This window comes from Dendrobates tinctorius, unplaced genomic scaffold (assembly GCF_039654945.1).
Source record: "Dendrobates tinctorius isolate UK_male_01 unplaced genomic scaffold, ASM3965494v1 ptg000164l, whole genome shotgun sequence".
NCBI classification, from domain to species: Eukaryota; Metazoa; Chordata; class Amphibia; order Anura; family Dendrobatidae; genus Dendrobates; species Dendrobates tinctorius.
The window spans coordinates 2,214,054-2,226,696 of NW_027361831.1; the positions used below are offsets into that span (position 1 = coordinate 2,214,054).

At 43.5% G+C, this 12,643-nt stretch overlaps 1 protein-coding gene across 1 annotated transcript; it reads right to left on the reverse strand.

Annotated features, from left to right (window-relative positions):
- Nucleotides 1-3,178: 3,178 nt before the first annotated feature.
- Nucleotides 3,179-12,454, reverse strand: LOC141052913 (uncharacterized). The gene is made up of 2 exons (XM_073550239.1): nt 12,358-12,454; nt 3,179-5,838 (listed from the first exon to the last, which is right to left on the reverse strand). Exon 2 carries the CDS (start codon nt 5,615-5,617, stop codon nt 4,742-4,744), a length of 876 nt encoding a protein of 291 aa, XP_073406340.1. The 5' UTR covers nt 5,618-5,838; nt 12,358-12,454; the 3' UTR covers nt 3,179-4,741.
- Between the last annotated feature and the right edge of the window lie 189 nt (nt 12,455-12,643).

Consider the following 12,643-nt stretch of genomic DNA (forward strand, 5'->3'; position numbering starts at 1 on the left):
AATCTGCACAACGGTGCATCGAACTCCTGACAGTCTATACCACTCTCAATGGACAGAGGTGAGGGCTCCACGGGGATACTGAGGGTGTCCATTCAAGTCCTCTTCTTTTCCATGACGGCCTCTCCTTGAGTGTGGAGCAGGTTCCACACTTCCTGCTCCCGGGCCTTTTTCTTCCTGATCACCTCCGCTTCCCACACGGAGGGAACAGCACGGGCCCTGGAGTCCGGTGGGCGGGACTCCGCTGAAAAAGACCGCAAGACAGAAACGGCCGAAGATTTCTGCGGCCCAGCAGCCGCTGGGGTCAGGTGGCAAATGGGGAGAACCGGGTCCTCAGGGGCTGGAATCACAGGGCCCGCTAAATCGGTCGCAGCCGACTCCAGCAGCGGCATAACCGCGGCCTCAGGACAGGCCGCATCCACTACTTCCAACGGAGCTGGAGTAACGGCCGATTTCAACGATGCAGCTGCTATTAGCAGGGAAAGCGCAGCAGCGTCTTCTTTGGGTGAGCTCTGCACTGGTGACTCCGGGCGGGGTAGTTCGGGGACATGAGTGGGGGCCTCGCTCAGCTCTGCATACACCACGGGGCCCGTGGTAACTAGGCCTTCCGGTGCGCAGGGGGCCGCGTGTTGCAGCAGAATGGTGGGGGCCGCTTGCGGAGGCACTGGTAGGGCCGGGGGTACTCTCACCTTCCCCGGCGCTGCGGCCTCCGTTTCATCATCACGCAGTTTCCCCCGCAGCCTCCGTTCCTTGCTCCACTGTCCTGCGGGCCTTCCCTCCGGACTCGGGGGCTCCGCTGAGAAGTCCTCTGCTGGTATTGGTGGCAGCCGTTCTCGCTGAGTCCCCTCAGGCTCCGCTCCCCGGCTCAGCATCCCGCTGCCTGCCCGTAAATCTGAAGATGACTTCTGATGCAGCTCCATCTCTCGCCGCCATTGCCACTCTAGGCGGCCGATGCCCCGACACCCGCAGCATCTCATACCGTCCGTTGGGCAGCACTCGAATGGCGTCAGACAGCCGCAGCCAAGTTTTTCTTCTGTGCCACTCCTCCTGCTGGGTGGGGCGTTGGCAGACCTTTCCATCCATCTGCCAGGGTCCAATATATGGAAACGTCGGTCTCCGGGCATATATTGCTTCCTTTTGGGGTACGTTGGAGGGGGTCCCAGTCCATTCTGAACAACTGCAAACACCCGGACCTCTCCTCTGCGCTGAAGTAATACCGCCATCTTGGGCAGAATCAGCTACTGCCTTGGATCCTCTGCAAGCAACACAGATCCGACACAGCGTCCCAATTTGTAATCCACAGGTCAGTAATTTTTAGTCCACAGGTGTTTATAATCCGAAATAGAGCAGTCCAAGTTTTCCTCAGTCCTTCAGTTGCAGGCCTGCCGCAGAAGATAGCGTATTAGCGGCGGCTATCCTGCCGACTACGCCAAAATGTAGTGTCGGTGGTGGGGTGCCGAGCTGGGGGGGGTGGTCCTACTTTTGTACCGCGCAGAGATGATTACAGAGACACGATGAGGCAGATTCTGGGTGCAACAGGTCCAAGTTTATTTCATTACTTGCCGTCCGCCTGACGGCCTCCGCAGCACACCGCACGTTTCTTCACTTATCGGCCCTCCGTTTCCAGAGCCGTTTACACACCGTACTTTTACAATAGGGACGTACATATGCGTACTGTCCCTCCTTCACTTGTTCGACGCTCCTGACAGGTCCGCCACTGTGGCCGCCCTAGGCCCAATAACCAACAGCGCTTTCACTGGTCAGTCGTCGTGTCAAATACGGTATATGGCACTCACTGCCTCGTCTCTTCTGCGGTATCTTTCTGTCAGGACCACCCCCTGACGTTTCCTCTCCTCAGTCCCCTTGGTCGGATTCTCCTCAGGGCACACAGACTGGCGAAGTCCTCCTGTCACCTGGGCTCCCCCTGGGGACTGGACTGTTCTGGAACCCTCCCTCAGAATTTATAACTTCCCCGGTTCCTTGAAACTGTCACTGTCACCACGCCCCCCATGACCAACGGTTTCTAAAGCCCTAAGCTGCTGTAAAGTCCTTTGCTCACACTCCACCCTGCCATCTAATGGTCATCCCAAGGTACTGCACGTCCACTACACTTTTCTAGTTGTTTCCCCACTGTAATCACTGTCTCCTACCTACACTGTGCAAACCTATCTTTCTTCACTCTGACTAGTCCGTCCGTCCGTCAGGTCACCTTCCCTACAAGTGTGAAAGCACAACTAACAGTCAAAAGTGACCAAAACATCAGCCAGAATGCATTGGTACTGAGATGTGGTCTGTGGTCCCCACCTGCAGAACCACTCCTTTTTTGAGGGTGTCTTGATAATTGCCAGTAGTTTCCATCTATCGTCTATTCCATTTGCACAACAGCATGTGAAATTTATTGTCAATCAGTGTTGCTTCCTAAGTGGACAGTTTGATTTCACAGAAGTTTGATTTACTTGGAGTTATACTCAGTTGTTTAAGTGTTCCCTTTATTTTTTTGAGCAATGTATACTCCTACACTATCGCAAACAATGAATGAGATCATGTCATTTCTCCATCAGGCCAATCTGGCAACACCACCTACGGAATCAAACGACTTTCCTAAAGCTTCTCTAATCTTGGAAACATTGTAACTATAGGATGTATGACCACTGAAAAGCCTCCTTGGGTGGATGGCCTTCCAAGGAAAATATACAAAAGAAATAAAGATTTTGTCACCCTTTAGTGGAAGTGTTTAATAAATATACGGTTAGGGGATCTTTGCCACCATCAGTGCAGTACACCATTGTTGTTGTCTTGCCAAAGCCTGGTAATGATGCCTTCTTACTAGATTCATACTGGCCTGTCTCTCTTTAGACAGTTTATGTCTAAATATTGGGAAAAGTACTGGATGTCTAAATATTGGGAAAAGTACTGGCCAATAGATTGGATATAGTATTATCCACTATCATACATCAGTAGAAAACCATATTTATGTCTGATAATTCCACCTCCATAAATATTAGGCATCTCTTAAGCAATCAGTTAATTACAGAGGAGGAACCATATTCTCATTGGATGCAGCTGACAGTGTTGAGTGGCCCAACCTAGAGTTGTAAATATACCATAATCAGAAGGTTTGGTCTGAGACCCCAAGCTTTGTTTGTTAGGGTATGTAAAAGAAATGACACTACACACACGGTAAAACTGCGGAAGGACGTTTATTGTTTCTTACACATAAATTGATAACATTTAGATAGATTCAGATTAATCCTCTTACAAAACATGATTAACAAAGTCTTTACTTCAGGACTGTATGAGAAAGGGATTTATTCTACAAGAAATGATAGAGCCAAGAATGAGAGATTCCAGGCCCCCGTTGCTGGATACTCCGGGCCTGGCCTCCAGCATATAATACCGGGAAAGGGGTCATAGTCTCCGGAGCTTCTCTGCTCGGTATAATAAGACTCACTGATCTTATTCATATAAAGAGCAATTGAGAATAATAGAAACTGCCTTAATATGAGGACCTTGTCTGGTCTATATGTCCTTGTACAGAGAATTATGGAGATAGCGGTATACCTCTGTATAACATATGATGCTGCTGTAGCCCTAATATTTCAGTACAGGGGGTCTCTTTATAGATAATTGAATGCTAGCATTCCAGATCGGGAGAAATGGAGAAAGGAAAGGTATGGAGGGTGTTTTATTGAAATTTCTCTTTAAAATTTGAAATAAAAATATCCGATTAAAAGAAAAAAATATTCCCAGCATTTTGTTTTTTAAAATAGCCCAATAAGGATACCAAATAAGTATTTAAAATAAAAGGCTGCTTTATCTCTAGAAGAGGGGGATTGCCAATTCCGAATTCCTTTGTGTTTTTCATTGCTATTATTGCAGTAGCGAGCTTTTCAGTTGTTTTCCCCTGTACAAAGTACATTTTAATCAAGAGAACTTGGAGTAATAAAGTTCCACAATTGGATATGTTAAAAAAAAATATATTCCTGTGCTGAGATAATCGTATAAATGTGCCCCTGCTGTGTACTGTGTAATGGCTGTGTCTGACCATGGAGAAAAGGGTCTTAACAGATCACAGCTCATGGGCAGGTGAGGAAGTAAAAGAGAGTATACTGGCAGGACAGTGTGGCATCACAGATTCTGTGAGGTAAAACATTTCAACTCCAGTTAAAATATTTTACCTCACAGGAAGAATCAGCTGTGATCCCGTCCTGTCCTGTCTGCATCCACTTGTTTTTTCTCCTGCCCAGGACATGTGGTATGTTCAGAACATGTTCCTGTACGGTCAGACACAGACATTACACAGTACACAGCACGGGGCACATTTCTAAGGTTCTCTCCGCACAGGAGCAATCTTCTAACACATCCAGAAGTGAAACTTCTTTTTATTCCAAGATTTATTGATTAGAATGTACTTTGTTAATGGGAAAAAAAACTTTATGGAAAAAGGGAGATTTAAAAAAAACAAAAAAAACATCCAATTTGTTACTGAATAATTGCAATAGTAAGATAATATCATCCTGGATATCTTATGTCATAATGAGGGAACAGGAAAAAGTAAATGGGAGAATGAAGTGGGATCAATTAAACAAAATCTTATACTATTTTTTGCTAAAATATAGCGTATAGAATTTTACAAATGTTCATCTAATGTTGGATCAAATTTGGCTAATAAAACGGGTCCCAAGTGTAGGATTAAGTATGCAACATCCATCATAAGTTATGATTATGCTGTATTGGGGTATACTCAGAATGGAACACTCTCACCTGGGTGAGTTCTCACATGTCTTACAAGACTTAATTTAGAGCTAAAACATTTCCCACATTCTGAGCATGAATATGGCTTCTCCCCTGTGTGAATTCTCATGTGTCTAACAAGAATTGATTTCTGGCTAAAATATTTCCCACAATCTGAGCATGAATATGGCTTCTCCCCTGTGTGAATTCTCTGGTGTACAACAAGATGCGATTTCTGGCTAAAACATTTCCCACATGCTGAACATGAATATGGCTTCTCCCCTGTGTGAATTCTCTGGTGTCTAACCAGATGGGATTTAAGCATAAAATATTTCTCACATTCTAAACATGAATATGGCTTCTCTCCTGAGTGAATTCTCTGGTGTATAACAAGATTTGTTTTCCTGCTAAAATATTTCCCACAATCTGAGCATGAATATGGCTTCTCCCCTGTGTGAATTCTCTGGTGCCCAGCAAGAATTGATTTATGGCTAAAATATTTCCCACAATCTGAGCATGAATATGGCTTCTCCACTGTGTGAGTTCTCTCATGTCTAACAAGAATTGATTTATGGCTAAAATATTTCCCACATTCTGAGCAGGAATATGGCTTCTCCCCTGTGTGAATTCTTTCATGTGCAACAAGACGTGATTTATACTTAAAAACTTTCCCACATTCTGTGCATGAATATGGCTTCTTTATTGTGTGAGTGCTCTCCTGTCTAACAAAAGTTGACTTCGGTTTAAAATATTTCCCGTGTTCCGAGCAGGAATATGACTTTTCCCCTTTGTGAATTTTCTCGTGTACAGTAAGATGTGACTCAGGTGCTAAACGTTTCTCAAATTCTGAACATGAATATGGTTTTTCCAGTGTGTGAGTTCTCATCTGTTTCACATGATTTGTTTTGCTGTTAAAATATTTCCGTGATGAATCAGAAGATGGGACCTGTTTTAAAGGATCAGATGATATATCTTCACTGCGAGAAGATGAAGGTCTATCTGAAAAATTATCTTTATCTTCTTTTGTATCTTTTGTGTTACAAAGGTCATCCGATTTAGATAAAGATGATGTCAGATGTCCCTCTGATCTCCTGCTACAGTCATCTGCTAAAAATGAAAACAAAATATTTTTGAATAAAACATTGTTATAATTTTACATTTGTACATGAAAGGTTGATAGCAATATCTCAATTCAAATTATTCAGTAAGACAATAGCAGATCACAATTAAACAGTAGACCTTAAGGGTCCTGTTACACATAGCAATGCTCCAGCGATCCCGACAACGATATGACCTGGTAAGGATAGCTGGTACGTCACTAAATGGTCGCTAGTAAACTGTCAAACAAGCAGATCTACTCAACAATGCAGCAACGATACGGCGATCGTTGGGACCTTGTCACACAGCAGCTATTCTGACGACTCACACCTGCATCCCTGAGTTCTTAACCATATTAAGGATAAAAAACCCATTAGAATAACTAGAGCAATTCTGTAACATATACTAGTAAACAATAATATGTAATGAGTTTATACATGGATTAGTATGGACAATCGCAAAAAACATGAACATTAGCACAAGAAAAACAAGCGATCAAAAAAAGTCCAAGAGACTAGATGTTTACAAAAGATATAAAATTAAATCTTTATTGTAGCATGATCAGGAGATAAGGAAAAGGGAATTGAGTCAGACATGACCATAGTAGCACAAAGGCGACCAAGTGGGGCATACAAGGGGCAAACGGACAAAAAAGGGGAACACAGGTGACTTAGACATGATTATGATGGTAATATTGAATGTACATAACACCCATCCCCAATTTTAGATATTAGAACCAAACAGGATAAATGAATGTGAAAGTTAATGTTACAATGAAGTAAACCATGAAAAAATCTTTACCTGTTGGAATAGTATGTAGAGGTCCACCCGAGTATGACCCCCCCAACGCACGTTTCGGCAAATGGCCTTTATCAAGGGGAAAGTATTGTGAGCTCATCTGTTCATTCATCTTTTGTGTCTGAGGATCTCCCTCTTCTGGTGAAGGAAGGTAGTGAGGATGATTTGGATGAAAGAAACCAAACACCTGATCAGGTGGATCGTGACTGGGTAACGGGAACTACAGACTGGATATAAGGCAGCCGATGCCCTTCTGAGTCGCTGGTGATTTCTCTGCTGGATTCTTGGAGACGAGTCTGATTCCTGCTTCCCAAAGATAAGTTTTGGCTCTGCTATTGAACTTTAGTTTTGGTTTTGTTTACCTTGTTTTTTTGAGTTCAGCCATCCCCAGCCAGGGGCGTGCTGGATTCTTTTTCCTTGATCAGTGTTCTCTTTTGCTCTGCTTCCAGAATATTCTGAGTGCTGATATAGGGTTTGAAGTCTAGTAACTTCAGGGTCCTTGTTGCTTATCAGTTGTGTTTGTAGTATTTTTTGGCAGGGTTTTCTCGGATTGCAGACAGCAGCTTTTCTGTCATGTCCTTTTTAGTTAGCTTGGGCCCCATTGTTTGCTCAACCTATCTTTCTGTCTGTGTTAGTGTTTTCATCTTGCTTCACCGTCATTATATGTTGGGGGCTGCCTATTGCTTTGGGGTCTGCTCTGGGGCAGTCAGTTTTTCTCTTTTCTCTCTTTAGGCTTGTGTAGATCTCCGGCTGTGACGAGGTGTCTAGGATCACCGTAGGTACACTCCACGGCTACTGCTAGTTGTGTGATAGGATCAGGGGTCTGCAATCCGCTAGTTTCCAACCTCTCTGATTTTCTGGGCTGAGCTTGTGTTTTGTTTTTTTCCTCCTCGGTGACTCAATCATAACAGGAAAGGCCATTTGCCGAAATGTGCGTTGCGGGGGGGGGGGGGGGGAGGGGGTCATACTCGGGTGGACCTCTACATACTATTCCAACAGGTAAAGATTTTTTCATGGTTTACTTCATTGTAACGTTAACTTTTACATTCATATATCCTGTTTTTTTCTAATATCTAATATCTGGCTTTTGATAAAGATCATACAGATCGAAACGCGTAAAGCCTGAAACCTGTCCCATGTGTATTGGCATGTCCTGGAGAGAATTTATTGTCATTTGACATCCTGTTTTACTGAACACAAATAAAGCAAGTTAAAGTGGTTTTTACGCAGCTGGAACTACAGATTTTCTTTACTCTTCACTTTTGAACAACACCATTGATTTTACCATGTCGTGTACCACAAAACGGGAAAAAAATTCCAAGTGCGGTGAGATTGCAAAAAAAGTGCAATCCCACACTTGTTTTTTGCTTGGCTCTTTTGGTAGGTTGACTAAATGCTAAAAATGACCTGCCATTATGGTTCTCCAGGTCATTACGAGTTCATAGACACCAAACATGTCTAGGTTCTTTTTTATCTAAGTGGTGAAAAAAAATTCCAAAGTTTGCTAAAAAACAAAACAAAAAAAACAACACCATTTTCCATGACCCGTAGCGTCTCCATTTTTCGTGATCTGGGGTCGGGTGAGGGCTTATTTTTTGCGTGCCGAGCTGACATTTTTAATGATACCACTTTTATGCAGACAAGTTCTTTTGATCGCCCGTTATTGTATTTTAATGCATTGTCACAGCGATCAAAAAAACGTAATTCTGGGGTTTTGACTTTTTTCTCGCTACGCCGTTTGGCGATCGGGTTAATGCTTTTTTTTTTATTGATAGATCGGGCGATTCTGAACGCGGCGATACCTAATATGTGTATGTGGGATTTTTTTTACTGTTTTATTTTGATTGGGGCGAAAGGGGGGTGATTTGATCTTTTAGGTTTTTTTTTATTTTTTTTATTTTTAAACATTTTTTTTTTACTTTTGGCATGCTTCAATAGCCTCCATAGGAGGCTTGAAACATGCACAACTCGATCGGCTCTGCTACATATGGGCGATGAGGAGATCGCCCATATGTAGCAGATTTACTCCTGTGCTTTCAGCGCCGACCACCAGGCGACGCTGAAAGCCATCAGCCTGGAACAACCATAGAGGTCTCTATGAGACCTCTGGTTGTCCAGGCAACATGACGCCGACCCACGATCACGTGACGGGGGTCGGCGATGAGCTTACTTTCGGCCCGGCGGCCGAAGTGCTATGTAAATGCCCGCTGTCAGCTTTGACAGCGGGATTTAACTAGTTAATAGGAGCGGGCGGACGGCGATTCCACTCGCGCCTATTGCGGGCACATGTCAGCTGTTCAAAATAGCTGACATGTCCCGGCTTTGATGCGGGCTCAGCGCCGTAGCCCTCATCAAAGCAGGGGAGATGTCTCATGACGGACTGTGTCCGTCATTGGACATTAAGGTGTTAAGGAGAACATCCAGAATAATATATCATTGGCCTCAGTGTTGTTCAACATTTTTATAAATCATATTTGCTAAAGGAACTGAATGTAAAATAATGAAATTTGAAGATGATGTAAAGCTAGGAGGGACAGCTAACACTAGAGAAGACAGAAATAGTATTCAGAAGGATCTACAGGGTGGGACATTTATATGGATACACCTAAATAAAATGGGAATTGGTTGGTGATATAAAATTCCTGTTTGTGGCACATTAGTATATGGGAGGTAGGAAACTTTTCAATATGGGTGGTGAGCTTGAGCAATGGACAGTAACTCATATAATGGTATTTAACAGGGAGCAATGCAAAATTCTACAACTGGGTAAGAAAAGCAAAAATTATATGTTCAGAATGGAAGGAATATAACTAAGCAACAGTACATGTGAAAAAGACTTGGGTATACTAATAGAACACAGACTGCACATGAGTCAACAGTGATGCTTTAGGGGGTGGACTGACCTATGGACCTGTCTGAGATGGAAAGAACATGTAAAGGGTGATGTGCACTATGCTTTATTGTATGTATATGGGTAACAGCTGGGAATTAGTGCAGGATGACGTAGTACCAGGTTTTGGCCACAAGATGGAGACAGAGCAGTGAGAAAAGGGCTTAACAGCTGCTTAAGGCTAGGAAACCGCATAGTCATGGTAGGCAGAGTTACGGGACTGGTAAGGGGATTTCCAGCAAAAGGAGATATAAGGAAGGAGAGTCCCAGGGGCAGGGCGGAGAGACACCCACGCGGAAGAGAGAAGTGAGAATAGCACAGGAGAGGACAGAAAGAGGAGAGGCTCAGGAAGGACAGAGGAGAGCCAGAGACTGTTGCTTGGAGAGGGGGGTGGCCCTGTGAAGGCAACCACAGGAAAGAACGGCAGTGGCTGACGGAAGGTTTGGGTACCGAAGAGTGAGTAGGTGTACAGCAGGGTGACTTAGCCAGGGGGAAGCGCTGTGGCCATGGGTCTAACGGCAGCCACGGTGGGTCTTTGTCAATTGAAGCAGAAGGAAGGTAACAGGTACCCAGGCCAAGGAGCAGAAGCTGTTGTGTCTGCTGTGGATAAATAAAGTTTAGACCTGATTGAACAGATTTCTGCATCTGCCTCCCATCTCTTCCGTGGCCGAAAGGGACCACCCCCCCAGTCGGCACACGTACCTACAATGCAACAGCAAGAAAGGCAAAGACGGTTCTGGGATGTATTAAGAGAAGCATATAGTCTACATCATGTGAAGTAATTATCCCTTTCTAATCCTCTTTGGTCAGACCACATCTGGAATACTGTGTCCAGTTTTGGGTACCATAATATAAAAAAACACATTAACCTTGTTACAGTGTTTCAGAGAAGAGCTACCAGGATGGTGAGTGGACTGCAAACTATGTCTTACAAGGAATGGTAAATAGATCTGTAAGTGTTTAGCTTGCAAAAAAGAAGGCTAAGAGAAGAATTAATAGCGGTCTATAAATATCTTAAGTGATGTCACTTTCTAGAGAGATCATCATCATTTTCATATTCACTCCACAAAACAGACAGTGCCAATGCTTTCTACAATGCCACTTTTGCATTAGCTATTGACTCAGTTGCCCCTCTCGTACATGGCAGAGTGTAGGGAATCAATTCACAACCCTGGCACAATAACCTCATTAAAAAGATTTGGCAAGTGTCCAAGGTTGTGGAGTGGCATTGGAAGAAAACACAAGATGACTTCACCGCTTTCAAACAAGCTAGACTCCGAGATGAAATGGGATGAAACGGAAAAGGATAAGATACAGATTAGATATCAGAAAATTGTTTTGGACAGGGAGGGTGATCACTGAGTTGAACAGGCTGCCACGAGAGGTGGTGAATTCTTCAATGGAAGTCTTCAAGCAGAAGCTGGACAGATATGTCTAAGATGTTTAGTGAATTCTGCATTGAGCAAGGATTTGGACACAACGCTGGAGGTCCTTCCATCTAACATTCTATGTTTCTATGAGCAGTCTATTTCCTACTTCACTTTTTTTTTTTTAAAAAAAACTAAAACATAAATGAACATTTTAATAAAAAAAGAGGAATTTTTCATTTTTACATTCCGCTTAGTAAAGGGTTAATAAACTTTCTGAATGTGGTTTTGGATAGTATGAGGAGTGCAGTTTTATAAGATATAGGCCCCTCAAACAAACTTAGGGATTTTTTTTAGTTCCACCAAAAAAAGGTTTTGTAAATCTCTTGGAACATAGGAACACTTGCTGCTAAACAGTTTAAGCCTTGTAACTTCCTAAAAATTACAAAATGATGTTTGAGAAGTGATGCTGATGTAATAGGGGAAATGTTATTTATTAATTATTTGCTGTAGGATCTCTTTTAAGGTCATGCAAATTGAGAGTTTCAAAACATATCGATCTAGATCAGGGGTTTCAAAGACGTAGCCCGCAGACCGTATGAGGACCCTGAGGCTGCTTCATGTGGCCAGTAGGCACAGTAGATCCCTTGATGATCATGGCCTGGTCCAGGAGATGCCAACGGCAGCACTTTACTTCAATTGAATATGCATCATTGGACCCACATTCAATTGAAATGTATTGTTGTGCCGATACCAGCTCTCTGCACAGCAATGTCACTGCCAGCCCCTGGCCAATCAGCAACTGACAAAGGCATACTGACGTGGCAGCGTATGACATCACAGCCATGTGCCAGCACACAGATGTCATCTGCTGGCCTCTGATTGGCCAGTGTCTGGCATTGGTATTGTCGTGCAGAGTGTCTCTGAGTGGCAATACATTTCCATTGAATGTGCATCCAAGGACGCACATTCAGCTGAAATGAAGAGCTGCCGTCAGCCACTCCTCAACCAGGTTGCGATCTTCAAGGGATCTACAGTGCTTGCGGGCCACATGTGCAGAAAAGACTCCAAGAGAACAGAGGTCCCATGAGAAGAATCTTTCTTTTTGTTTGTCTTTTTAATATGTGTGTATGTGAAGAGCGGCACAATAGGGGATATAAAATATGGGAACATTACTACAATATGGGTATGTAGATGGGAACAAAACTACAATATGGGGGCATAAGTACAATATAGGGACCTGGAAGCTACCTTGAATCTTGAATACCCCATTGTCATGGATTTCACTCCAGAAAAAGGTCCAGCAAAACCCGAAGCAACAGGGCCAGTTTAGGATGGAGCAGGAAGTGATGGATCAGTGGCAGCATGGTGACTACTTGATTGTGATATACCCGGACTACAGCAATAATAAAGCAGCCACAACCAGTGACTGAGAAGACTGTGACTTCTCTACATTTACTGGTTCCTACTCACCTGGGTAGTCATACGTAGGAATCTCTTCTTTACACCCGTCATCACTCCTCACATATGTCTCTGTAATATTATTATGGGTAAGATCTTTTTCCTGAAACAAATGTTGTAAAAGTCACAGACAGATGGAGAAGTCACATCTATGATCGGCTCTAATCCTGCCATCTCCGACGTTCTCATTACACAAGTATAAAATATATAATACATGTAACACTGGTAGATAGAACAAAACTGAGCACAAGACCTTCACAACCGTTTACACATCATAGGGGAGATCTCATGACACCTT